The sequence below is a fragment of the Tursiops truncatus genome, chromosome 9 (genome assembly GCF_011762595.2).
Source record: "Tursiops truncatus isolate mTurTru1 chromosome 9, mTurTru1.mat.Y, whole genome shotgun sequence".
In the NCBI taxonomy this organism is placed as follows: domain Eukaryota; kingdom Metazoa; phylum Chordata; class Mammalia; order Artiodactyla; family Delphinidae; genus Tursiops; species Tursiops truncatus.
Genome location: NC_047042.1, coordinates 9,195,510 through 9,219,455, shown reverse-complemented (window position 1 = coordinate 9,219,455; position 23,946 = coordinate 9,195,510). Strand labels below are relative to the sequence as shown.

Here is a 23,946-nt window from a genome sequence, read left to right as displayed (position 1 = left end):
CTAAGACATACAGATGGACAACAGGTACATGGAATGATGCTCAGCATCACTAATCATCAGGGAAATGCAAATCAAAACCACAATGAGGTACTGTCTTGTTTAAATATAAAAAGCCTTCTTTTTAAAGCTTTCTTTTAGAGTTACCTATTAAAGTATTACAGGTGCAATATGATGGCTGGGACACGCTTTAAAAAAAGCCAGTGGGAGGAAGGGGTGTATAGGTGAAGCAAGATGGACCAAATGTGGGGGTGAGGCCCCAGAGCACATGGCTCAGTTGTTCTATTTTTTTTCCATCAGAAAACAAAAATACAATCCTGGGAACACAGTAGGAAACAAATAATTACACTACCAAAAGGAAACAGATATTTGAAGCAATTATCTAGAAAACTCTAGTAAAAGACCCTATTCTCTGATAGGTTATTTTGCCTTTTCTATTGCTTCTTTGGTTTCTAAAAACTACTAAAACTTCACACATGGATAATCGTAGATCCTTTCAATATAGAAGCTTCTTCAAAATATGTGCCAAGATTCAGTAAAATCCACACTTAGAGACAATCCTATAGGACAAACAACTCAGTTTCTTCAAAAATTATAATAATAAAAAAGAAACCTACAGATTAAAAAGAAATTTAAGAGCTATCAGTAAAATGTAAGACATAGTGTCTGGATCCTGATTCAAGCAAACCAACCATAAAATTATGAAACAATCAGAGAACTCTGAATACTGACTGGGTATTTGTTATCATAAAATGTGTTAGCTGTCTTAAGACAATGGTATTGTGGTTATGGTCTAAAAAGTACCCCATCTTTAGAGACACATGCTTAAGTATGTGGACATGAAAATAAATCATGCCTGGAATGGGATTCAAACCAATCAACTGGGATGAGGGTTCAGGTTGGGGATACAAGTAAAACAAAACTGACCACAGGATAACTGCTGAAGTTGCAGGATGAGTACACAGGGGTTCATTATACTATTCTCTTTATTTTTGAAAATTTCCATAATAAAATAAGTTTTTAAAAATGAGAGTTTTGTTTTGATACTGTTGTATTATAAAACATTAAAGAATTTCCATTTTTAATGAAGACTTCCAGACTTCCAGAAAAATATAATTTTCTGATGGACCGTTAACTGATACATTAACTTAAATCTTACAAGTTACTTAGAAACTGACAAACAAAAATAATTTTTAAAATATTGTACAAATTACTGAATGTTACTATATGAATAAAAGATCACTAAAAGCTGGAATTTTAAGCCAAAAGCAGACAACTTTGATCATCTTAACTTCAATTCTAGGTGAGGGTGTGGGCTCTGTAGTCAGCCAAATCTAGGTTTATATCCTAGTTCTGCCCTTTTCTATCTATTAGATAAATGTTTTCTGGCAAGCCATTTAACTTCTGTGAGCCTCAGGTTCTACATCTTTAAAATGGGGGTAATAAAATTTCTTCATCAATAAAGCGCTTAGCACAGGGCTTGCCACATAGTAAGTGCTCATTAAATAATTCAAATAATTCCACTATCCTTCATCAATTCTAAATGCATGTTTTCATACTCTAACATCTCTGAAATTGGGATGCATCTCATAATTGATGGCATATTATGGTTTAATTGGCAGTTTTTTTCTTTAGTGGTATGTAAAATAATTGGTGCCTACTACTAACAGGTAGCAGCCAAGATTCAATATAATATGGTATCAATCATGATAGAAGTAGATTCCCAATTTCTGTTTTAAGATTTTTCTGAATATATAACCAATTTGAAATTTAAAAAATTTTGAAGTATGAGCAAAATATTTTCAACACAGCACAAACAGAACGGTTTAGAGACAAATTACTTTTTTAAAAAATGGTTTATCAATTCCATTTTTGTATAAAACACATGGGAGAAACCTAGCCAATCAACACACAACTGTTGCCACATGAAAAGATATTTTTATCAAACTTCGAGTCTAAGAACATACAAATGTTTCTTTTTCATATCTACAGTAATTGTCTATGCTTTTCCACTTAACTGTTTTAAAAATTCCACATATCCCCATTATTTCTTCTGTCCCAGTTACAGTACAATGACGGGGAGGAAGAAGGTTGGTTAGAACAACTCTCTAAGCAGTTTTCTGCTGTCCCTTCTTTCCAATCAGAGACTTGTGGATGTGAGGGATCACACCTAGAATGAAATGAAAAGAAACAGTATTAGTAGAAAAACTTCAAGCTGGCTATATCTTTTTTTTTTTTTTTTTTGGCTGCACTGAGAGGCATGTGGGATCTTTTGTTCCCCAAGCAGGGACTGAACCCGTGCCCCCTGGAAGCATGGAGTCTTAACCACTGGACTGCCAGGGAAGTCCCTAAACTGGCTATATCTTACCACTTTAGGGCTTCAACCCCAAAAAGCAATTATATAAAGAATGAGGACCTCCCTGGTGGCACAGTGGTTAAGCATCCGCCTGCCAATGCAGGGGACATGGGTTCAAGCCCTGATCCGGGAAGATCCCACATGCCGCAGAGCAACTAAGCCCGTGCACCACAACTACTGAGTCTGCACTCTAGAGCCTGCGAGCCACAACTACTGAGCCCACGTGCCACAACTACTGAAGCCTATGTGCCTAGAGCCTGTGCTCCACAACAAGAGAAGCCACTGCAATGAGAAGCCCGCACACCGCAACGAAGAGTAGCCCCCACTTCCTGCAACTAGAGAAAGCCCACAAGCAGCAACAAAGACCAAATGCAGCCAAAAGTAATTAATTAATTTAAAAAACAAACAAAAAGGCTTTTAAAAAAGAATGAAATTTACTTAAGTCCCCTTTCACATTCTCATTCTGTTAAAGTAGCTATACCAAGGGGTCCCCATCTTGGGGTCTGGGAATCCCCCTCTAAAACTGTATGTAAAATGGTGAGATTTTATGTGCTTTTTTTAGAGAAGAGTAACCACAGCTTTCAAGAGGTTCTCCAAATGTGATCCAAAAAGTATTAAGAACCACCAATTTATATCTCACCTTCACTGATCCTGACTCATTCAATTATCTCAGCTCTGATTTTCAAGAGCATATTAAGCAATTTCTCACGATCATTTTTCAAACACAGTTTAAAGGATATGGGAAATATTTTAAACACCAGGTTTTAAGTCTCACATATGATATTTAGATGAAGAACTTGCTAAAATAAAAATAGCATTGTATGTGGCTACAAGGAGAAGAAATATGTATTCAGATCATAATGAGAAGTCTAGAATTGTCAGACTTAACACTTTTGGAACTTAAGTTTCTATGTTCTCTAGTTGGTGATACAAATGTACTGGATCATCTATCTGAATTATCTATTAGTTAGGCCAGTTAACAATCTAGGCTGAAGAGGAAATAATACATACCACCCCCAGCTATGGTAGCCTTGATAAGAGAATCCAACTCTTCATCACCACGGATTGCAAGCTGCAAGTGGCGCGGAGTGATCCGCTTAACTTTGAGATCCTTGGAAGCATTACCTGCCAGCTCCAGCACCTACAAAGCATCCGTTGAGATAGCACATCAAACAAGGGTGAAGTGTTTAAGGATTCAGTTTAGGCCTGCAATTATAGCTAAAAAGATCACTACAGCATCTACACACAAAACACACAAGATACATATATAAACCAACATTAAATTTTTTCCAAATTTCTATAATGCTTTTATAGAACTCTTATTACTCCATTTCATCCTTTTTTTTTTCTTTTTTTTTTTTTTTGCGGTACACGGGCCTCTCACTGTTGTGGCCTCTCCCGTTGCGGAGCACAGGCTCCGGACGCGCAGGCTCAGTGGCCATGGCTCACGGTCCTAGCCGCTCCACGGCATGTGCGATCTTCCCGGACCGGGGCATGAACCCGTGTCCCCTGCATTGGCAGGCAGACTCTCCACCACTGCGCCACCAGGGAAGCCCCATTTGGTCCTTTTATATTCATTCTCTGCAAGAGAACTAGAAACTTGAGCAAAAATCTACTTCTATAGAAAGAAAAAAGACAAGAGATAATATTCCTTAGCCAAGAATCTATTCGATAAATGTGAACATCTAGAAATATATTTTAATATACCCATGTAGTCTATTTTTTCATGGCCCTTAACAGCTGAAATTTATTGCTTAGCACTTGTAGAACAATTTTAAAATATAATTTAAAATAATTTTTTTAACATCACTGGGCCCTATAATCTGTAGGCAATAAGCTAGAAGCCCTTTATTCTATAAGGGCAATTTTCAACTAGAGGAATTTCAAAGTCCCAGTTGGTCATAAAATTGCATTTTTCTTTTCTTTTCCTTTTTGCCTCCATAGACTGTACTGGCATTATAAAACCTTTGATGGAAGTAACACAAAAATAACTCCACAGAACCTCCTCACTTAAACAGAGTGGTGGGAAGCCTCGGTGTACATCCGAAGCAATCAGTGTGCTTTAAAAACCACCAGTACTCTCTACTCCATTCTCCCTTGCAACCTTCACTGGTCTGGGGTGAGGCCTGGCACCAGTATCTTTTGAAAGCTTCATAAGTGATCCTAGTGTGAAGCCAACGTTGAAAAGTGATTACCCCTAAACTTAGATTTCAGTATTTTCTTTACCTCTATTATTGACTAAAACCCCAAAATTAAATATTTGGAAAATACACATTGACTGCATATGTGTGTGTATATGTATGTATATGATTATTATTTAATCTTAAACTAAAAAATCATAAAGTTCCTAAGAATATAGATAATGGGAGTTTAGATGGGACTTGAAAATCTGAACCAGAAGCCTATGCCTCTACATGAGTGCACAAAATGCATACCTTTCTGAAAAGTCTGCAGGTAAACAAATAAAAACTGGTATAAGAGTGATAAAGCAGAAAGGCTCTTAACTAGTACCAATACAAAAACATTACCAACACAAAATCCCTGCTTGTGACATAGTGAAGTTGAAACTATCAATGTTAAATCTCCAATACAGGTTAAAGCTAAATCTTTCAACCTAGCTCCCAACCACATCTTTCTCAAGTAGGAAGCTTCCCCATTTCTATTAGGTTGGCTATCTCTATCAGTTGACTTGCTTGTTACTCAACTTCCCTTGCTTGGAATGTAGCTGAAGGAGTTTCATGGCTTCCCTTTTGTTTTCCTTAGGAGGGATTAGAATGGAGGAAGTAGTAGTCCATGACCTAAGAATTAAGAACTCTTGCCCAATTAACTTATCTTCCTGAAAAGTCAAACTGAGTAAGATACAGCATTTTATGCATACAACCATGCACAGAACCAGAAGGTTGCTTAGGTCTTTTACCAAATTTTGTTATCATAATATAGTTGTGATATTTAAAAAATATGTATCATGACACTGCCAAGACTTCACCCCACCTCAAATCTTTATTAACTAAGAGTTATGCTGGGGCTTCCCTGGTGGCGCAGTGATTGAGAGTCTGCCTGCCGATGCAGGGCACACGGGTTCGTGCCCCGGTCCGGGAGGATCCCACATGCTGCGGAACGGCTGGGCCCGTGAGCCATGGCCGCTGAGCCTGCACGTCCGGAGCCTGTGCTCCGCAACGGGAGAGGCCACAACAGTGAGAGGCCCGTGTACCGCAAAAAGAAAAATAAAAATTAAAAAAAGAGTTATGCTGTAAAAAAAAAAAAAAAGAGTTATGCTGTAACTTCACAAATATCACCTATCGATTATATACGTATTTCAGAGTTCATTTAATTAGTAGTATGGTATTTAAATTATTTTACACTTGTCACGTCACTTAAAAATATGGATTATTGACACTTACTTAACTTTAAAAAAGAGCACACCAAAGTTCTATTTGACACTGGTACTAGGTAACAGGCTGATAAGATACATCTAAAAACGCTATTAAAAGAAACTAACAAGAGTTTGTCTTTTTTATTTCAAACCAATATTCCATGGGTTTTAGCCATTTATGTCCAAGACACCTCCAGGATTCCCATATATAACATTTCCCCCACTAACCTCAGCAGTGAGGTACTCCAGAATTGCGGCACTGTACACTGCAGCAGTGGCACCGACCCTTCCGTGACTTGTGGTACGAGTCTTCAAATGTCTGTGGATGCGGCCCACAGGAAACTGAAAGAGACCACCCAAATGGGAAGCACTGAAGTCTTAACATCACACTACTGAATGTAATCAAAGGCTGAATAATATGAGTAAAGCATGAACTCAAAACCAACACCATTCTCCCATTGTGACCCTTTCTTTCTACTTTCTGAGAACAGGCACTTTCTCACCTCCAAAGTTCCCTAATCCCACTTGTCTGTGCCTTTGACTAACCCCACTCCCAACTTTCTTAAGGACCTTCCTTATCCCGTTACTGCTCCATCATTCAACAGCTCCAATTGCTTCCTTTTCGCTGGCTCCTTTCCTTCTGCACACTTCACTTAAAATGTCTCCACCTGTCTACAGCAACTGCCTCCAGTTACAGTCTAGACGTCTCCTTTCCAAAGGCAAGATTTAAAAGCAAACCCTGAAACCCCTTTCTTGTCACCCATTTTCTCCCAATCCAACCCTGGCTTCTGTTAAACACCATTCTGAAAGACGAGCAGTAACATTCTAACTACTAAAATCTACTAGCCAGCAAAATCTACTTCCAGATTGCATCCTTAAAGAGAAAAGGCATGACTGGTTTGTTTACATCCTTCCCTAATTCTAAGCTCCCCGAGATCAGGATCCATGTCTTACTCCCTTCTGCATCCTCAGTAACCGCATGTTACGTCGTCTGACACAGAGGACCTCAAAAACCATTTCTTCTGGGCTTCCCTGGTGGCGCAGTGGTTAAGAATCCGCCTGCCAATGCAGGGGACATGGGTTCGAGCCCCAGTCCGGGAAGATCCCACATGCCGCAGAGCGGCTAGGCCCGTGCACCACAACTACTGAATCTGCGCGTCTGGAGCCTGTGCTCTGCAATGGGAGAGGCCGCGACAGTGAGAGGCCCGCGCACCGCGATGAAGAGGGGCCCCCGCTCGCCGCAACTGGAGAAAGCCCTCGCACAGAAACGAAGACCCAACACAGCCAAAAATAAATTTATTAAAAAAACAAACAAGCAAACAAAAAAACAAAACCATTTCTTCTTAGGCCAAAGCAATTACATAGTTCTAATACGAACTCTGACTACTCCTCAGTCTTTTCATTCTTTGACTCAAATACCACATCAAATATGGTAGGGGGTCCACCAATGCCTTTCTGATCCTTTCTCATGCTCGACTTAGGAAACTTATCCACAGCACAAGCTGCCAATTTTACGTAAGTGACCTTAAATTTCTAATTCTTTTGATCACCTCTCTTGGAAAGCTAGACTCAAATCTACAACTTTTGGACATTTTCATATGGATGTTTTGGTGGAACTTCAAAACGACTGCAGTTAAGTTTATTATTTCATAACTTGCCCCTACTACAAACTCTTCTGCTCCTTAGGGTCTAAGCCTTAGAGAAACTTCTCTTTGACCGTCCTCTCAATCCCATACCCCTCCTCCCATTTTTGGGGAGCAGACACAAGCCTTCTATTCTTTTCCATCCTACTCAAGTTCAAGTATGTTATTACCTTATTCCTAAACCACTGCAACAGTCTGTATCTGTCTTCCATCTCCCACTTCAAGGTAAGGACACTTCAAATAAATTCTAATTGAGATCTGCCTGATGTTCTAAAATACAGAACGTACCCACCAAGTACAAGTTCTCGCCCCCCCTTCCTTCAGTATCATCCAGATCATGTCATCCTCTTCCTCAAAAACTTTCAATGGCTCACTACTGCCAAGAAGATAAAAATCCTAACCTTATAGTCTGGACTTCAAACTTTCCTGTTTAAAAAGTATCTCTTACATGTAGGGAATAATTCTTACTCATCCAGAAAATTTTGAGTTTGTGGATTAAAGCTGCAACAATTTAAATATACGAAATTTGAAACCATTTAGGGCTTTGAGTATATCACTGAGTCTACACTTGAAGGTATCGGGGAAAGATTCACAGGACTAGTGGACAGTTCATTATTCTCTCATCCTGAAAGCCGATGTACCACGACAAACACTCTTTAAAATAAAAGCCACAGCATACTCACTTCAATCTGATACAATTTATAAAAGAACTAGGAACATAATTATAATCTAGAAATAATAGATTTTAAGAGAGCAAAATCACCAAATTCATTTAAGATCTTTTCATAACTTGTCCTTGTTTAGAAGAAGAGAATACAAATTATATACAAGGGAGTTGCAGGACTTCCGTGGTGGTCCAGTGGCTAAGGCTCTGCACTCTCAGTGCAGGGGGCCCGGGTTCAATCCTTCGTCAGGGAACTGGATCCCACATGCCACAACTAAGAGTTTGCATACCACAACTAAAAAAGATCCCGTGTGCCGCAACTAAGACCTGGCGCAGCCAAACAAACAAATAAATAAATAAGGCAGTTGCTTTGTGGTTTATATTTTGACCAATTAATCTCATTATCAAAGGCCAGTAGTACAAGTACACTTTTGTAATTAAAGAAACACCTATGAGTCATGAATTATAACAGTAAAGAAAATAATGAATTACAACAGCATGGATGTTACCTGTAACCCAGCTCTCTGTGAGCGAGACACTGCCTTAGCCTTGGCCTTCCCACTGTCCTTTCCAGCTTTGCCTCCAGCCTAGGTGGAAAAAAGTTCCAGATGAAGAATCGAAAATGCTATTTCAAAACTATTTAGGACTACAAATAAACTTACCTACAAAACAGAAGTACAGTTACAGATGTAGAAAATAAACTTATGGTCCCAGGGGGTAAGGCGGGGGGAGGGATAAATTGGAGGATTGGGATTGACATATACACACTATTGTATATAAAACAGAGAACTAATAAGGACCTACTATATAGAACAGAAAACTCTACTCAATACTCTGTAATGGCCTATATGGGAAAACAATCTAAAAAAGAGTGGATATATGTATATGTATAGCAGATTCACTTTGCTGTACACCTGAGACTAACACAACATTGTAAATCAACTATACCCCAATAAAAATTAAAAAAAAAAATTAAACTTAGGAAATAAAATTTCTTCTAGTTTTACTTTAGGTAGTTAAAAAAATCTAGGTGATCTTCAATTTTAAATATACATGTGTTATATCTCCATTTATTTTATTTTTTAATAATTTTATTTGTCCCACAACTGATGATGTTGATTTTTTTTTTTGGCTGCACCCTGCGGCATGTGGAACTTCCTCGACCAGGGATTGAACCTGCACCCTCTGCAGTGGAAGCGGAGAGTCTTAACCACTGGACCATCAGGGAAGTCCACTATTTATTAATTTATATAGAAACAAGGTCAAACCTTAAATACTTTTTAAAAATGAGATTTCTAAAAATTTGAACATATTTTTCAGACTGAAGAATCTTCATCAAGTCAATATAACTCTCATGCTATAAGTATTTCATAATAAAATAATTTTTAAAAATGTCAGTGTGTATCATTTCCACAGAAATATTCAGAACTTAGCTCTATGGGGAGAAAAAAAGCATCTTAAAAAAAAATTAAACAGAGAATTACTCTATGATCTAGCAATTACACTTCTAGGCACATACCTAAGGAATTGGGAACAGGGACTCAAACAGATATTTTCTATACTATTTGCTATTTTGTTTATATCAGTATTATAAACAATAGATAAAAAGCAGAAACAACCTAAATGTCTACCACAGAAAAATGAATAAACAAAATCGTGGTATATACACACAATAGAATAGTATTCAGCTGTAAAAAGGAAGGAAATTCTGAAACATGCTACAACATGGGTAAACCTTGAAGACATTATGCTAAGTGAAATAAGCAAAAGGACAAATATGTATGATTCCACTTACATGAGGTACCTAGTCAAAATCATAGGAACAAAAAGCAGAATGGTGGTCACCAGAGGCTGGGGAAAGGGGCAGAATGGAGAGTTACTATTTAATGGGTACAGAGTTTCAATTTGGGAAGATAAAAAAGTTCTGGAGATAACTGGCAGTACACTTAAAAATGGCAAAATGGTCAACTGTTATGTGTATTTTACAAAAAAAAAGGGACATACAAACTTATTCTTAAGGGGTTAAACAAATACTACTTTCAACTGATAAAGAAATATTTCTCAAATAACATGAATGGTCACAAACAGGACACAGTATATAAATGCAATGGGATATTATGCAGCCCTTTCAACAAATGAGTTACAAATATGTGCTGATAAGGAACAACTCACAAAACATACTTGTGTAAAAGGCAAGGTATATGCAAGTGCAGTGAGCTTTTGTTTACATAAAGTGGAGTACTGTAGAGTGTGTGTACATATACATTTCTAGAAGGTCACACAATACGTCAGAAAAGTTATTTGCCTCTAGGGATGGAATACTAAGGATCTGACTTGAGAGGGAAACCAATATTCTCTTTTGGGCTGTTTGATTTTACTACTTAAATCTATTATTTCTCCTTTGTTAAAAGAAAAATTAGTTAAATAAATCAGTTTACATGATTGGCTAGTTGTTTGAGGATGTTTTTGAAGCAGAGGTTAAGCTTTGAAATGGCATATTCCCTTTGTCCCTTTGTAATGGTTTTCTTAAAATACTTTTTAGGCTAAAAATCCCCCCCCCCATGTTTATCTCCCAAAACCATATGGGGGAGTAGCCATATATTCTCACTTCTTCAAATAAATCTTTTCAGCTCTATTTGCCCTGCTGTAAATACATTAAAAAAACCTCTCAGTTGGTGCATGAGTCTAAAACTATAATCACTGTCTATGACAATTATGAAATTAGTAGTTATCCATTAAAAACTACCAACTGCAGGGCTTCCCTGGTGGCGCAGTGGTTGAGAGTCCGCCTGCCGATGCTGGGGACACGGGTTCGTGCCCCGGTCCGGGAAGATCCCACATGCCGTGGAGCGGCTGGGCCCATGAGCCATGGCTGCTGAGCCTGCGCATCCGGAGCCTGTGCTCCGCAACGGGAGAGGCCACAGCAGTGAGAGGCCGGCGTACCGCAAAAAGCCCAAAAAACAAAAAACAAAAACAACAAACAAAAAAAAATTACCAACTGCAAAACTTCCCAGGCTTCCCAATTTACTGCTCTTAAGCAATTTTATCACTTCAAATCCATCATACTTGCTATTTAACCTATTTGCTTTTTAAGGAAGTAGACATGAAATCAGTTTTTTTTTAAATCTCAGTGTTAGGACTTCCCTGGTGGTGCAGTGGTTAAGAATCCGCCTGTCAATGCAAGGGACACGGGTTTGAGCCCTGGTCCGGGAAGATCCCACATACCACGGAGCAACTAAGCCCGTGCGCCACAACTACCCAGCCCACATGCCACAACTACTGAAGCCCGCGTGCCTAGAGCCCGAGCACCGCAACAAAGAGTAGCCCCCGCTCGCCGCAACTAGAGAAAGCCTGCGCACAGCAACGAAGACCCAGCCAAAAATAAATAAATAAATAAATAAATTTTTTTAAAAAAAAATCTCTAAGTTAAATGACTATTTCCGTGGTTTCCGGATACATTTCTCATACTTAACAAAAACAAAATCTTATGGAATCAAACTTGTGCGAATATAAAATTGTACAGTAAAAAAAAAATTGTACAGTAAAATTTTTCACACCCCCCTCAAACTCTGTATATACACCCTCCAACTTCACACATTCATTTTAATATGTCTGATGACTGATTGAGAAACAACATACAAGCACCATAAAATTTTTGATTCTAAGAACTGTGTTAGTATTAACCTGGGTTAAGCATCTCGGTAGAAAATACGCCTATGGAGCCAGCTGGAGTGTATTTCAGTCAGGAAAAGTTGAAAACTGGATGCCAAGAAACTTGCATACTAGTTCAACAGATACATGCTCACGTCCCCTCAAGTTTAAAATTCTCTAAACATGAATGACAACTCCACGCCTCCTGTATTTTTAGCTTATGCGACCGTGCATGTATTTTTAGCTGCTGGTAAAAGGGACAGCCAATATGTGGCAGGTCGCTAGAAATTAAATGAGTGACACCTTCGAAACCAGCAAGGACCAGGAGAATCATCCGCTTGAGCAAATCAGTTTACAGACAGATCTAATCTGTGCCTGAGTCGGCCGGCGGAAGCGCTTCCGTTAACTGCACAACTACAAGTCAGAAACGGGGTGCGACCATCCATAAGGTCGAAGCCAGGTCTAAGACGCGAGAACGTCACAATAACCACAATTTCTGTTTGTGGTTCAGCCCCGGGCAAGGCTGTCTCCGTAGGGCGCTCGGGCGGACACTGCTCGTCGCCTCGGCGTCGCTGCTTCGCTCCCGCGCGGGGCACGACCACCCTCCAGCGCCTTTCCCTCCCAACTTCACAAGGGGCCAAGTTCCCTCCACTCGCGTTTCTAAAAACCACACTTTTTTTTTTTTTAACCGACGCACAATTCAGGAGTCAAAGTCGGTGGCAGGGGCAGCGGAGGTGCTGCAGAGAGCCAGGGTTGTCCCGCTCAGGGCCATCGGCCTCGGCCCGCGCACTCAGTTCGCGCCGGCGCCGCGGCGGGCGAGGCCGGGACCGCGGGGAGCCCCGCCGCCTGACGCCAGCCCAGCCGTCGTAGTCGCCTGACGCCCGCCCGCCTGACGCCCGCCGCCTCAACAGGTAGCGGCGCCGCCCGGCCATCGCCACCCACCCGGCCGCCCCGCAGACTTCACCATGGTCTCGGCCGCTCCCGCCCTCGGTCCCGCCGAGCCACCGCCGCCACCGCTCGCGCAGCACCGACCACCGCCGCCGCCACCGCCGCCGCCGGAGCCCGGACAATAACCGGGGCCCGCCTCGCACCACCCCAGCCAATGCCTGCTCGCCTTGCTCGTTTGAACCCCGGCGACCGCCCAATTGCGCGCCTCCTTCTAACAAAACCCCGCCCCCAGCACCTCCTCCCTAACGGCTGTTTGTTTTTGCACACGGCACGCGGAGGCGGAGCCTCCGACCCCAACACAGACGCGCCTGTGCGCGACCGGGGGCGGAGCCAAGAGCCACTCTCCGCCTGTCTCCAAGGCCCGAGCCTGACGAACGGAGACACTGACCAATGAGAGCGGAGAGCTGGCGGAAGTCAGCCAGTAAGAACATCGCCCGCGAGCAAGGAAGGCGGGCCTGCGGGAACGACAGCGGGATTAGCCAATAGGTGGAAAAATTGGTGGTGGCTTTGGCTTTCCCGCCCTTTCTCAGCATTGGCTCTGGGGTTGCTGAGACCTGTTTGGGAAGGAAAGGGTTGCTGTCGTTGCTTCTGCTGGCTGCTGTTCACAGATTCCGAGGGTTTCTCCGTGCTAGCGGGAACTCCCTCGCGGCGGGCACTGTTTCCAGGCCTGGCAGCCCTTCTCCTCAGCGCTTTCCCGCTGGCGTTAGGTTAGCCGCCCAACCTAAAGGAAAGAAACTCGGAAATGGGGTCGGCGTTCCCGCTCCCGCTGCGAAATTGAGGGAAGGGCGCGAAGGAGGGCTTGTCTGCCCATGGCCGCTCCCCCCGGCTGCCCTCCCCCCTCCCCAGGCGGCGTGCGGGTCCGGTTGTCCCCAGGACGGCACAGCCCGCGGTCGCCGGGGCCCAGGCCCGGGCTCGGGGCCAGTTCTCACCCGCTGCAGTTTGAAACCTTTGCTTCTTTTCACAGTTGTCTGCACTGACCGCGCCGGGCAGCGTTCCGGGTGCGCGGAGCCGTCCGTCCCCGCGGAGATTTGGTTCTGGCGGGATTTCCCCAGGCGGGCATTTCAGAAGTATCACCAGGTGGGCAGATGCTGTCCCAAAGTGAGATTTCTCTTTCGTCTGACACGGGGGACCCTGAGTCTTTAAGGAAATGTAACTTGAGTTCGAGGAGAGGAAGGGGCTGAGCTTCTAAGTAAGAGTTTGGAAAAATGCGAGTGAAGGTGTAGACGAGCGTGAGGAAGGAGGGGCCTTTCAAGGTGGAGGCAGAGAGCAGTGTGCCCAGATGAATGGAAAACCTGACAAGTAGGTGGAAGAGTTAGGAGTTAATTCAGTAATCAGTAGCCATTGTTAATTGCTGCCCTTCCTTTCCTGTTTCTGGCCTGAGTGACTGGCATTACACGTCTGCCAAGGCATCCACGTGTGAGTTCACCGTCAAACAGTCACCGAGTGATTTGTTGGCACTGTTTGGAGGCGCTGTGCTGGGTATTGGGGATTCAGGGGTTGGCAAAATAGACCTGTCCCTGCCCTAACGGTCCTTGACAGCAGGGGTCAGATGTTACAGAAGTAAACAGGCAAATGTGTGAATTACAAGAAATGCAAGTGCATGGAAGGGAAGAAACAGTGCTTTGAGAGAAGCAGAGTAAATGGAATTTAGAAAGGGTGTAATTTAGCAGTGTTCCACGAAGAAAGAGCAAGTATAAAGGCTCTTGAAGTGAGAAAGACTTGTCCCTTGTGAAGGGAGTTAAAGCAGGCTAGTTTGGCTGCTGTAATTCTGACCAGATCCCGCTACTTCCTGAATATCAAATCTGGCTTTTTTTATTTGCTGTGTGTATTGCCACTGATTCAGTTTAGCCTTTTTCATTTTTCTCCTGGATCAGTGCAAAAACCTGTTAACTAATGTCCTATTCTCTTCCTCCTTCATTGCACCCTCCACTCTTTCTAAAATACAAATCTTACTATATCTTCCTTTAACCTCACTGACTTGAGAACAAAATTCAAACCCTTAGCATGGCGTAGAAAGCCCTACCTTTTTCTGGCCCCTGCTCATCTTATGTTTTGTTGCTTCTCCCTACCACCCCTGAAACTCCATCTTGCCTTTGCACATGCCTTTGCTTGAAACAGTCCTCAGTCTCAGCTTCTCCCTGGCTAACTTTTAATTATCTTTCAAGGGCCACCCCAGACATCACTTTCTTCAGCATGTCTTCCTTGACACCCCTGATTTGGATTAAGTGCCCTGTATGACCCAGTGTATTCTACTGTCATCAGTCCTTGTCATGCTGAATTGTGTTGGTCTCCCTTGGCGCATGGAACTCTTTTTTTAGGTTGTCATTGTTTGCTTGGTACAGTAGCTAGTACCATGAAAATGTCACTTGGCTAATGAAAAGAAAGAATACTAACTCATGTTTAGGCCACTTAGACAGGCAGTGTGGTCTGTGGAAAGACTTGAGTTTGAATCCAGACTCCTTTACTTACTAGTTGTGTGATCAGGGTGAGGGATTTAATATTATCTATTTTGTCATTTGTAAAACTGAAAATAGCAATACCTATTTTACAGGTTGTGACCGAGCACTAATTCAATAATGTATGAGAAAGTATTTAGCACTGTACCTAGCGTGTAATAAATACCCAATAAATGTTAACTTCTTTCCTTAACAGGAAATTCATTTTCTCACTTGCCACTCTCTACCCCTTAGCCTTCGTGTCATTGATTCAAATTTTGATGAAAATGGAGTCAGATTGACAGAAACTGGTTCTCATCACAGGCAATAGTAATCCCTTTAGTGATTTATACATCTTGTTTAGAGATGAATGAAATATATTGAAGCCCACAGACTGAAGGAAAATGGATGGAAGTTTTCTGGCATCTGTAAACAGAAAAACTGCCTATTAACTATTTTATAAAGCAAGTGTGTTAGTGAATAAAGTGTAATTTACAGTGAACTAGGGTTGCAAAGAAGGCAGCATGAGCTCATAAGGAGCACATCTAACCAGAGAATCTTAGGTACTAGCATCTATAAATTATAAATACTAAACATTAACAAATGATTCAGCTTTGCTGGATTCAACCCAGTAAGATACAGTGGAATTGTTCTCGTAGTGTGGTCCCTAGGCAGCAGCATCAGCACCACCTAGAACTTGTTAGAAATGCAGATTCTGACCCCCAGCCATACCTACTGAATCAGAAAGTGGGGTGGGGCTCATCAAGCCCTGCAGGGGATTCTGGTGCACACTAAAATGTGAGAACCACCAGTATAGTACATATAATATATATAGTATATAGTATAGTATAAGCTATGGTACAGAGTTCCAAAGCCCTTTTCAAAACGGAGGCACTTATTCCTTCACCTCCTGAGAGTGTTGACCGATCATTGCCCGGTAGTCTCTTCCCAGGAATTGTACTCAGCCAGAAGGAGCTGCATCACCCAAGGTTAACCCCTTTTCAGCGGGCAGCCTACTTCCAACGACTGGTGGAAGTGGGATAACTGCACAGCTGCTTTGCCTTAATTTGGGACAACTCTGAAGGGCCGTTCCAGCTCCAGAATTTTCTATGTGATTAACACCAGTGCTTGAACTGTATGGCAGTTCAACTTCTCCCTCTACTTAATCCTGCTTCCTTCATTTTCTTATAGTAATGTTGCCAAGAGTATTACTGTGGAATCACAGTAAACTTCTTGAAGGCAATTAGAGTCTGCTGGGAAGCCTGATCTAAGACGATGGCTTTTCTCTGCAAAAATCTAGTCACTTTTTGATAGGGCAGTATATTCACATGTACAAAAATTTAAAGGTACAAAGGCTGAACAGTGAAAAGACCTTCTCCAGTTATCCATTTTACCTATGCATAGGCAGCCAGTGTTGTCAGTATAGTAGAAGTATTTCAGCCTTTAGAGAGGAGAGCCTTAATGATTACCTAGTTTTTGCGGTGCACGGGCCTCTCACTGTTGTGGCCTCTCCCGTTGCGGAGCGCAGGCTCTGGACGCGCAGGCTCAGCGGCCATGGCTCACGGGCCCAGCCGCTCTGCAGCATGTGGGATCTTCCCAGACCGGGGCACGAACCCGCGTCCCCAGCATTGGCAGGCGGACTCTCAACCACTGCGCCACCAGGGAAGCCCTGATTCCAGGAGTTTTTAATCCCTGTGTTCAGTTTTAAATTTCCCTTTAACACTGCAGTACTCCCCCTAAATATTATAAAGCCTTTAAGAGACAGAAATTTTCTTCTACTCAGTCTAGTAAAGGACAAATTCTTTTTATTTTTTAAAACATCCCTGCTCTTCCCTGGTGGTCCAGTGGGTAAGACTCCGAGCTCCCATTGCAGGGAGCCCAGGTTCAATCCCTAGTTGGGGAACTAGATCCCACATGCATGCTGCAACTAAAGAGTCCGCACGCCGCAACTAAGAAAGTCCGCATGCTGCAGCGAAGATCCATTGTGCCTCAACTAAGACCCGGTGCCGCCAAAAATAAATAAATATTAAAAAGAAAAAAATCTCTGGAGGTTAATGCCAGATCCCAGTGGCTGGGCAGCTATTTCCATGAGCCAGAACCTGCCAGGTTCTAATGAGGTCAATCAGGATGCAGTATCCACCTACCTACATTCAGCTTTGTGATTCTGAGGCTGGGACTCTGCAAACATTTCTGCTTTGCCTTCTGCTTCCCTGCTAGGCTTTGCCAGTAGGGAGCACTAGAGGGAAACTCCAAGAGTGGAGGAGGGAGAAGGGACTTTTTCCTTTCTGTGTGCTTTCTGTCCCTCCGAGGATCATCACCCAGCCAATGCTTCTTTACTCTGGCAGCAGCAGTTCCTTTGGTAGGAGCAGCTAAATCAGCTTTTCCAACATTTGTGAAGCCAGCCTCATTGCTCCCTCTCCCTTCACGAGCAACCAGCCAGCTCCTTCCTTAGAGGTTTGAGTTCTTCCTAGCTTCACAGGGCCCTTCCTCTAGGTTTCTAAGGTTTTCCCTTTGTTTCTTCAAGGTAACTGCTATTCGTTAACCTCTATGACACCTTAGAGTTCTCTTTTTACCCTTTAACAGTTAACTTTGTATTCAGTTACCAACACTTTGTTAGTTCTCTCTGTTCAAATAACTGGTGTTTTCTGCAACCTGAATGGACCTTGACTGATAAGCCTATGATATATATATTTCCAGTTTTTTATTATGGAAAGTTTTAAACATATACAAAGTAAAAATAGTAAAATGAACCTGATGTTCCCTTCACACAACTGTAATGATCATCAACTCATGGCCACTTTTGTTTTATTTTACATTCATATATACATCTGCCCCTCCCCTCACTGGATTATGTTGAAGCAAATCCAAAGTAAAGGAAAGAGGCAGCAAATATTTTTACAGGAAAATAGTTTCCTTACAAAAACCTTGGGTCATCTTGAATTTGTGCAATGTGCATGCATTGCTTACCTAAACAAGACAAAAAAGAAGAGCAAACAAAAAGCAAGCAGAACGAAGAAAAAAAGATTAGAGAGAAAAATAAATGAAATAGAGAAGAAAAACAATAGGAAAAAAATTAATGAAATCAAAAGTTGGTTCTTTGTAAAGTTCAACAAAATGGACAAATCTTTAGACTGAACAAGAAAAAAAGAAGATTCAAATTACTAAGAAGTTAAAGGGGAAATCACTACTGACCGTACAGAAATAAAAAGGACTCTCAGGGAGTACTTTTGAACAATTGTGTGCCAGTAAATTAAATAACCTAGATGAAATGGGCAAATTCCTAGAAAGATATAATAAACTACCAAAACTGACTCAAGAAAAAAATAGAAAATCTGATAGACCTATGACAAGTAAGTTGAATTAGTGACTTAAAATCTTCCTACAAAGAAAAGCCCAGTCTTCACTGTTGAACTCTATCAAATGTTTAAAAAAGAATTAATACCAATCCATCACAAACTCTTCCAAAAAATAGAAGGGTACATTTCCCCATTCATTATATAATGCCAGTGTTACTCTAATACCAAAATGAGACAAAGATACAACAACAGAAAACCCCACTGGCCAATATCCTTTTAATCCAATCAATATGCCATATTAATAGAATAACGGGCAAAGACCACATGATCATCTCAATGGAGGCAGGAAAAGCATATAACAAAATGCAACACTTCATCAAAAAAAAACATTCAACAGCTAGGAGTAGAAGGGAACTTCTTTAACCTGATATATGTCATCTGAAAAACACACAGCTAATATACTTCACAGTAAAAGAATACTCACTCCTGAGATCCGGAACAACATGAGGATGTCTACTGTTGCCACTTTTATTTAACATTGTACTGGAGCTTCTAGTAAGGGCAATTAGGCAAGAAAAAGAAATAAAAGTCATCCAGATTGGAAAGGAAAAAGTTCTCTCTTCACAGATGATATGATCTTGTATATATGGAAAATCTTAAGGAATCCACGAAAAAAGCTATTGAGGGACTTCCCTGGTGGTCCAGTGGTTAAGACGTCGCCTTCCAATGCAGAGGGTGTGGGTTCGATCCCTGGTTGGGGAGCTAGGGTCCCACATGCCTTGCGGCCAAAAGACCAAAACATAAAACAGAAGCAATATTGTAACAAATTCAATAAGACTTTAAAAATGGTCCACATCAAAATAAAAAACTTGGGGGCTTCCCTGGTGGCGCAGTGGTTGAGAGTCTGCCTGCCGATGCAGGGGACACGGGTTCGTGCCCCGGTCCCGGAAGATCCCACATGCCTCAGAGCAACTAAGCCTGTGCTCCACAACTACTGAGCCTGTGCTCTAGAGCCCATGAGCCACAACAACTGAGCCTGTGTGCCACAACTACTGAAGCCCATGCACCTAGAGCCTGTGCTCCACAACAAGAGAAGCCACCGCAATGAGAAGCCCGCACACCACAACGAAGAGTAGCCCCCACTTGACACAACTGGAGGAAAGCCCACGTGCAGCAAGGAAGACCCACGTGCAGCAAGGAAGACCCAAAAGAGCCAAAAGTGAATAAAAATTAAAAAGAAAAAGAAACTTTAAAAAAAAAAAAGTCAATTGTGGGACTTCCCTGGTGGTTCAGTGGTGAAGAATCCACCTTACAATGCAAGGGATGCAGATTCGATCCCTGGTCAGGGAACTAAGATCCCACATGCCATGGAGCAACTAAGACCGCGCGCCACAACTACTGAGCTCTCACGCCTCGACTAGAGAGCCTGTGTGCCACAGACTACAGAGCCCACGTGCCCTGAAGCCTGCACACCACAACTAGAGAGAAACCCACACACCACAATGAAAGATCCCGCATTCCTCAACGAAGATCCCGCGTGCCACAACTAAGACCCAACGTGCCAAAATAAGTAAAATAAAAAAATAAATCTTTTAAAAAGTCAATTGTATTCCATATATTAGCAATGAATAAACTGAAAAGCACTTCCATTTATGATAGTATCTAAAAGAATAAAGTACTTGGGAGTAAATTTCACAAAAGAAGCACAAGACATACTTTGAAAACTACAAAACATTGGTGAAAAAAATTAAAGATCTAACCAGAATCTCAGCTTGCTTCTTTGTACTCATTGACAAAACCATCCTAAAATTCATATGGGAGTATAAGAGAGCAAGAATAGGTAAAATAATCTTGAAAAAGAATGAAGTTGGAGGACTCACATCTCTCGATTTTAAAACTCATCTCTGCTTGTTTTCATAAAAGTAGAAATATTACCTTTTAATAAATCAAAGTCTTGGGCAAATGCTAAATCTTGGACAAATGGGACACGGAGACAACAGACAAAAATGGGACTGTCTAGAACAAACACTACCTGTGGGAAGGTTGGGGATGGATGGAGACAGTTAAGAACAAGATTTCTCAATTTCCTTTTCATTTTCTTTTGATTTTGAAATATGTAAACATCTATTTTAAAAGTTAAAGAGAGGGCTTCCCTGGTGGCACAGTGGTTAAGAATCCGCCTGCCAATGCAGGGGACGTAGGTTCGATCCCTGGCCCAGGAAGATCCCACATGCCGCAGAGCAACGAAGCCCGTGCGCCACAACTACTGAGCCTGAGCTCTAGAGCCTGCAAGCCACAACTACTGAGCCCACATGCCACAACCACCAAAGCCTGTGTGCCTAGAGCCCATGCTCCGCAACAAGAGAAGCCACCGCAATGAGAAGCCCATGCACCACAACGAAGAGTAGCCCCCACTCGCTGCAACTAGAGAAAGGCTGCGCGCAGCAACGAAGACCCAACACAGCCAAAAATAAATTTTAAAAAAAAGTTAAAGAGAAAAGCAAGAGATAAAATAGTGTATAGAATGCCATCTGGGGCTTCCCTGGTGGCACAGTGGTTGAGAGTCCACCTGCCGATGCAGGGGACACGGGTTCGTGCCCTGGTCCGGGAGTATCCCATATGCCGAGGATCCCACATGCCGCGGAGCGGCTGGGCCTGTGAGCCATGGCCACTGAGCCTGTGCGTCCGGAGCCTGTGCTGCGTGATGGGAGAGGTCACAACAGTGAGAGGCCTGCGTACCGCAAAAAAAAAAAAAAAAAAAAGAATGCCATCTGTTTATTAAAAAAAAAAACCCACCTGTCTATAGTTTCTTCTTATTTTAAAAAATGTTTATTTATTTATTTGGTTGCATCAGGTCTTAGTTGCGGCACACAGGATCTTTGGTGCGGCATGTGGGCTCAGTAGTTGCGGTGCTCTCGGGTTTAGTTGCCCCCCAGCATGTGGGATCTTAGTTCCCCAACCAGGGATGGAACCTGTTTTCCCTGCATTGGAAAGTGGATTCTTAACCATTGGACCACCAGGGAAGTCCCTATAGTTTCTTTTTTTTTTTTAAACATCTTTATTGGAGTATAATTGCTTTACATTGTTGTATTAGTTGCTGCTGTATAACAAAGTGAATCAGCTATACATATACATATATCCCCATATCTCCTCCCTCTTGCGTCTCCCACCCTCCCTATCCCAGCCCGCTAGGTGGACACAAAGCACTGAGCTGATCTCCCTATGCTATGCAGCTGCTTCCCACTAGCTATCTATTTTACATTTGGTAGTATATATAAGTCTATGCCACTCTCTCACTTCGTCCCAGTTTACCCTTCCCCCCCCATGTCCTCAAGTTCATTCTCTACATCTGCGTCTTTATTCCTGTCCTACCCCCAGGTTCTTCAGAACCTTTTTTTTTTTTTTTTAGATACCATATATATGTGTTAGCATACGGTATTTATTTTTCTCTTTCTGACTTACTTCACTCTGTATGAAAGTCTCTAGGTCCATCCACCTCACTACAAATAACTCAATTTCGTTTCTTTTTATGGATGAGTAATATTCCATTGTATATATGTGCCACATCTTCTTTACCCATTCAAATAATATGGAACGCTTCACAAATTTGCATATCATCCTTGCGCAGGGACCATGCTAATCTTCTCTGTGTTGTTCCAATTTTAATATATGTGCTGCCTAAGTGAGCATCCTATAGTTTCGTTTTAAACAATATTCTGAGGCTCCTCAAATTTGACTTGTAGTCAGTGAAAAGACAAAAGTATAAGAAATTCTCTTTTTATTCCAAGTAAAAAGTTTCTCAGCTTGCTGTAAAAGAAAAGGTGAGGATTATAGTATGTAATAGTTTAACACAGACATTTGGTCAAAAATGAGTAAGAAATAAAAATTCTATTTTTTATTTATTTCTATAAAACCTATAGCTATCTTTTGGGTAGGTTCCTAGAAATGGAATTGCTGGATCAAAGGGTAACTTCTTAGGTAATTTGCTAGGTATTGCCAAATGTTTTCACAGGGGATTTTGTGGTCCCACAGCAATATATGAATGTGCCTGTTTACCCACAGAATTGCCAATGGCTGCCAATGGAGTTTGTTGTCAGACGGTTGGGTTGGTTTTTTTTCCTCAGCTGGTAGGTGGGAAATGGTATCTCAGTATAGCTGCTTAAATTTTCATTTCTCTTATGAATGAGATTGAACATATAACTATGGACCATTTGTATAGCTTTTTTTTCTGTGGATTGTCTGTATCTAGTTCTTATACACACGTGATTTGCTTTTTACCTTGATGTATTCAGAATCCCCAGGACCCAAATAAAGGATCCAGAAACTGCCATGGCAGAATAGTCATATTTTCTTAACTGTTGCCACTCTTTGCCTGTAAGTAAGGCTATAATGCCACAAAATAAATAGTTCTAGCACAGGGAACTGAAAAACTGCCAGTTATGGAGAGTTTAGCTCTTCTTCTGGGAACCTGGATCAGTCTGGAGCGTTGTAACTGGAACATTACGTGTGTCAGTCATCTCTTAGTATTTATTGAATTTTAACAACGGTAGAGTACCTTCTCCTGAGCATAGTAACCTGTGTGCTCCTTGTTTCAAAGTTAGTACAGTGAAAACATCACAATGCCCGGTCACTGAATCCTGGGAAGACCAAGTTTGTGGGCTTGATGGGCACGTGGAAAGGCCCCCTGTTGGGCCTAAAGAATCAAAGAATGACCACTGCCTCCTGCTCTACTCTGGAACACACCCTAGCAATATCAGGCCTGGTCCTTAGAGGGCAAATGAAAGCAGCTTTTAGGGAAAATAGAAGAGCTAGCCCCATCAAAGTGTGACCTTTGAAGGCTAAATGGTAGGTGCAGTGTAGAAACTCCAAAACAAAAGCCCCCAAAATTCCCCATAAACTTGTTTCTTGTCCACAAAAGAGAAAACCTTGAGCTGATGAAAGCTGGGGAGAGTTGAGCAGTTGTATCCAAAAGAGAACTTGCAGTCCCCACCAGAAAAGGTATGGTGTGGAATGAGGAGTAGACAAATGAAATCCCACTGCTCTGATGAGTCACTTTCCTGAGTGATGTCACCAGCTGGGTTTTCACTGCTGGAAAGTCAGCAGCTGCTGGACTAGAACATTCCACATTGCTGACAACAGATCTCCTTCCGTCAGAAGACTGTTTTCTTTTATTCTTCCTCAGAACCTAACATGCTTTCTCTTTTTACATTATTTATACTAGGGTGGGGAATCTGCCTTTCTGTCCTGAACTATGCATTATAGAGGACACTATATATTCATAGGGTGGTTTCTGAATTCTGAGCAAAATCTTCAAGATCAGAAGCAGCTAGATGTAGGTATAATTTTTTTTAATGTACAGACAAAAATACCTCACTGTAGGTCTTATAACAAATTATTCATTAACAATAATTTCTTAACACAAAAGCTAAGGGTAACTGGGTCCCTGTACCCAGCTGAAAGAATTCTCAGCAATCACTTCATTTATTGATTTATTAATTTTATATGCAAGTTGTTTACCTGAAAGACAAATACACACAAAGTAGAACAGATCTATGAAATGCAACCAGCAAATGCTCCATTTAT

At 41.8% G+C, this 23,946-nt stretch overlaps 1 protein-coding gene, 1 long non-coding RNA gene and 1 other non-coding gene across 5 annotated transcripts; 1 reads left to right on the top strand and 2 right to left on the bottom strand.

Moving 5' to 3' along the window:
• Nucleotides 1-965: 965 nt before the first annotated feature.
• On the bottom strand, nucleotides 966-12,803 carry H2AZ2 (H2A.Z variant histone 2). 3 transcript variants are annotated; one of them, XM_019939124.3, is made up of 5 exons: nucleotides 12,649-12,798; nucleotides 8,543-8,620; nucleotides 5,955-6,068; nucleotides 3,365-3,494; nucleotides 1,835-2,167 (listed from the first exon to the last, which is right to left on the bottom strand). In XM_019939124.3, the coding sequence occupies exons 1-5, from the start codon at nucleotides 12,649-12,651 to the stop codon at nucleotides 2,106-2,108; spliced, it is 387 nt and encodes a 128-aa protein (XP_019794683.1). In that variant the 5' UTR covers nucleotides 12,652-12,798; the 3' UTR covers nucleotides 1,835-2,105. The 3 variants fall into 3 exon arrangements, with proteins under 3 accessions (XP_019794691.1, XP_019794683.1, XP_033718722.1); XM_019939132.3 differs by lacking the exon at nucleotides 3,365-3,494 and having other exon boundaries at nucleotides 966-2,167; nucleotides 12,649-12,803; XM_033862831.2 differs by lacking the exon at nucleotides 8,543-8,620 and having other exon boundaries at nucleotides 12,649-12,670.
• A 380-nt stretch (nucleotides 12,804-13,183) lies between these two features.
• LOC117313560 (uncharacterized) lies at nucleotides 13,184-15,288 on the top strand. The gene is made up of 2 exons (XR_004528045.2): nucleotides 13,184-13,339; nucleotides 13,597-15,288. It is a non-coding gene; the product is annotated as an uncharacterized lncRNA (long non-coding RNA).
• A 6,658-nt stretch (nucleotides 15,289-21,946) lies between these two features.
• Nucleotides 21,947-22,053, bottom strand: LOC117313693 (U6 spliceosomal RNA). Its single transcript, XR_004528277.1, has one exon. It is a non-coding gene; the product is annotated as a U6 spliceosomal RNA (small nuclear RNA).
• Nucleotides 22,054-23,946: the final 1,893 nt, after the last annotated feature.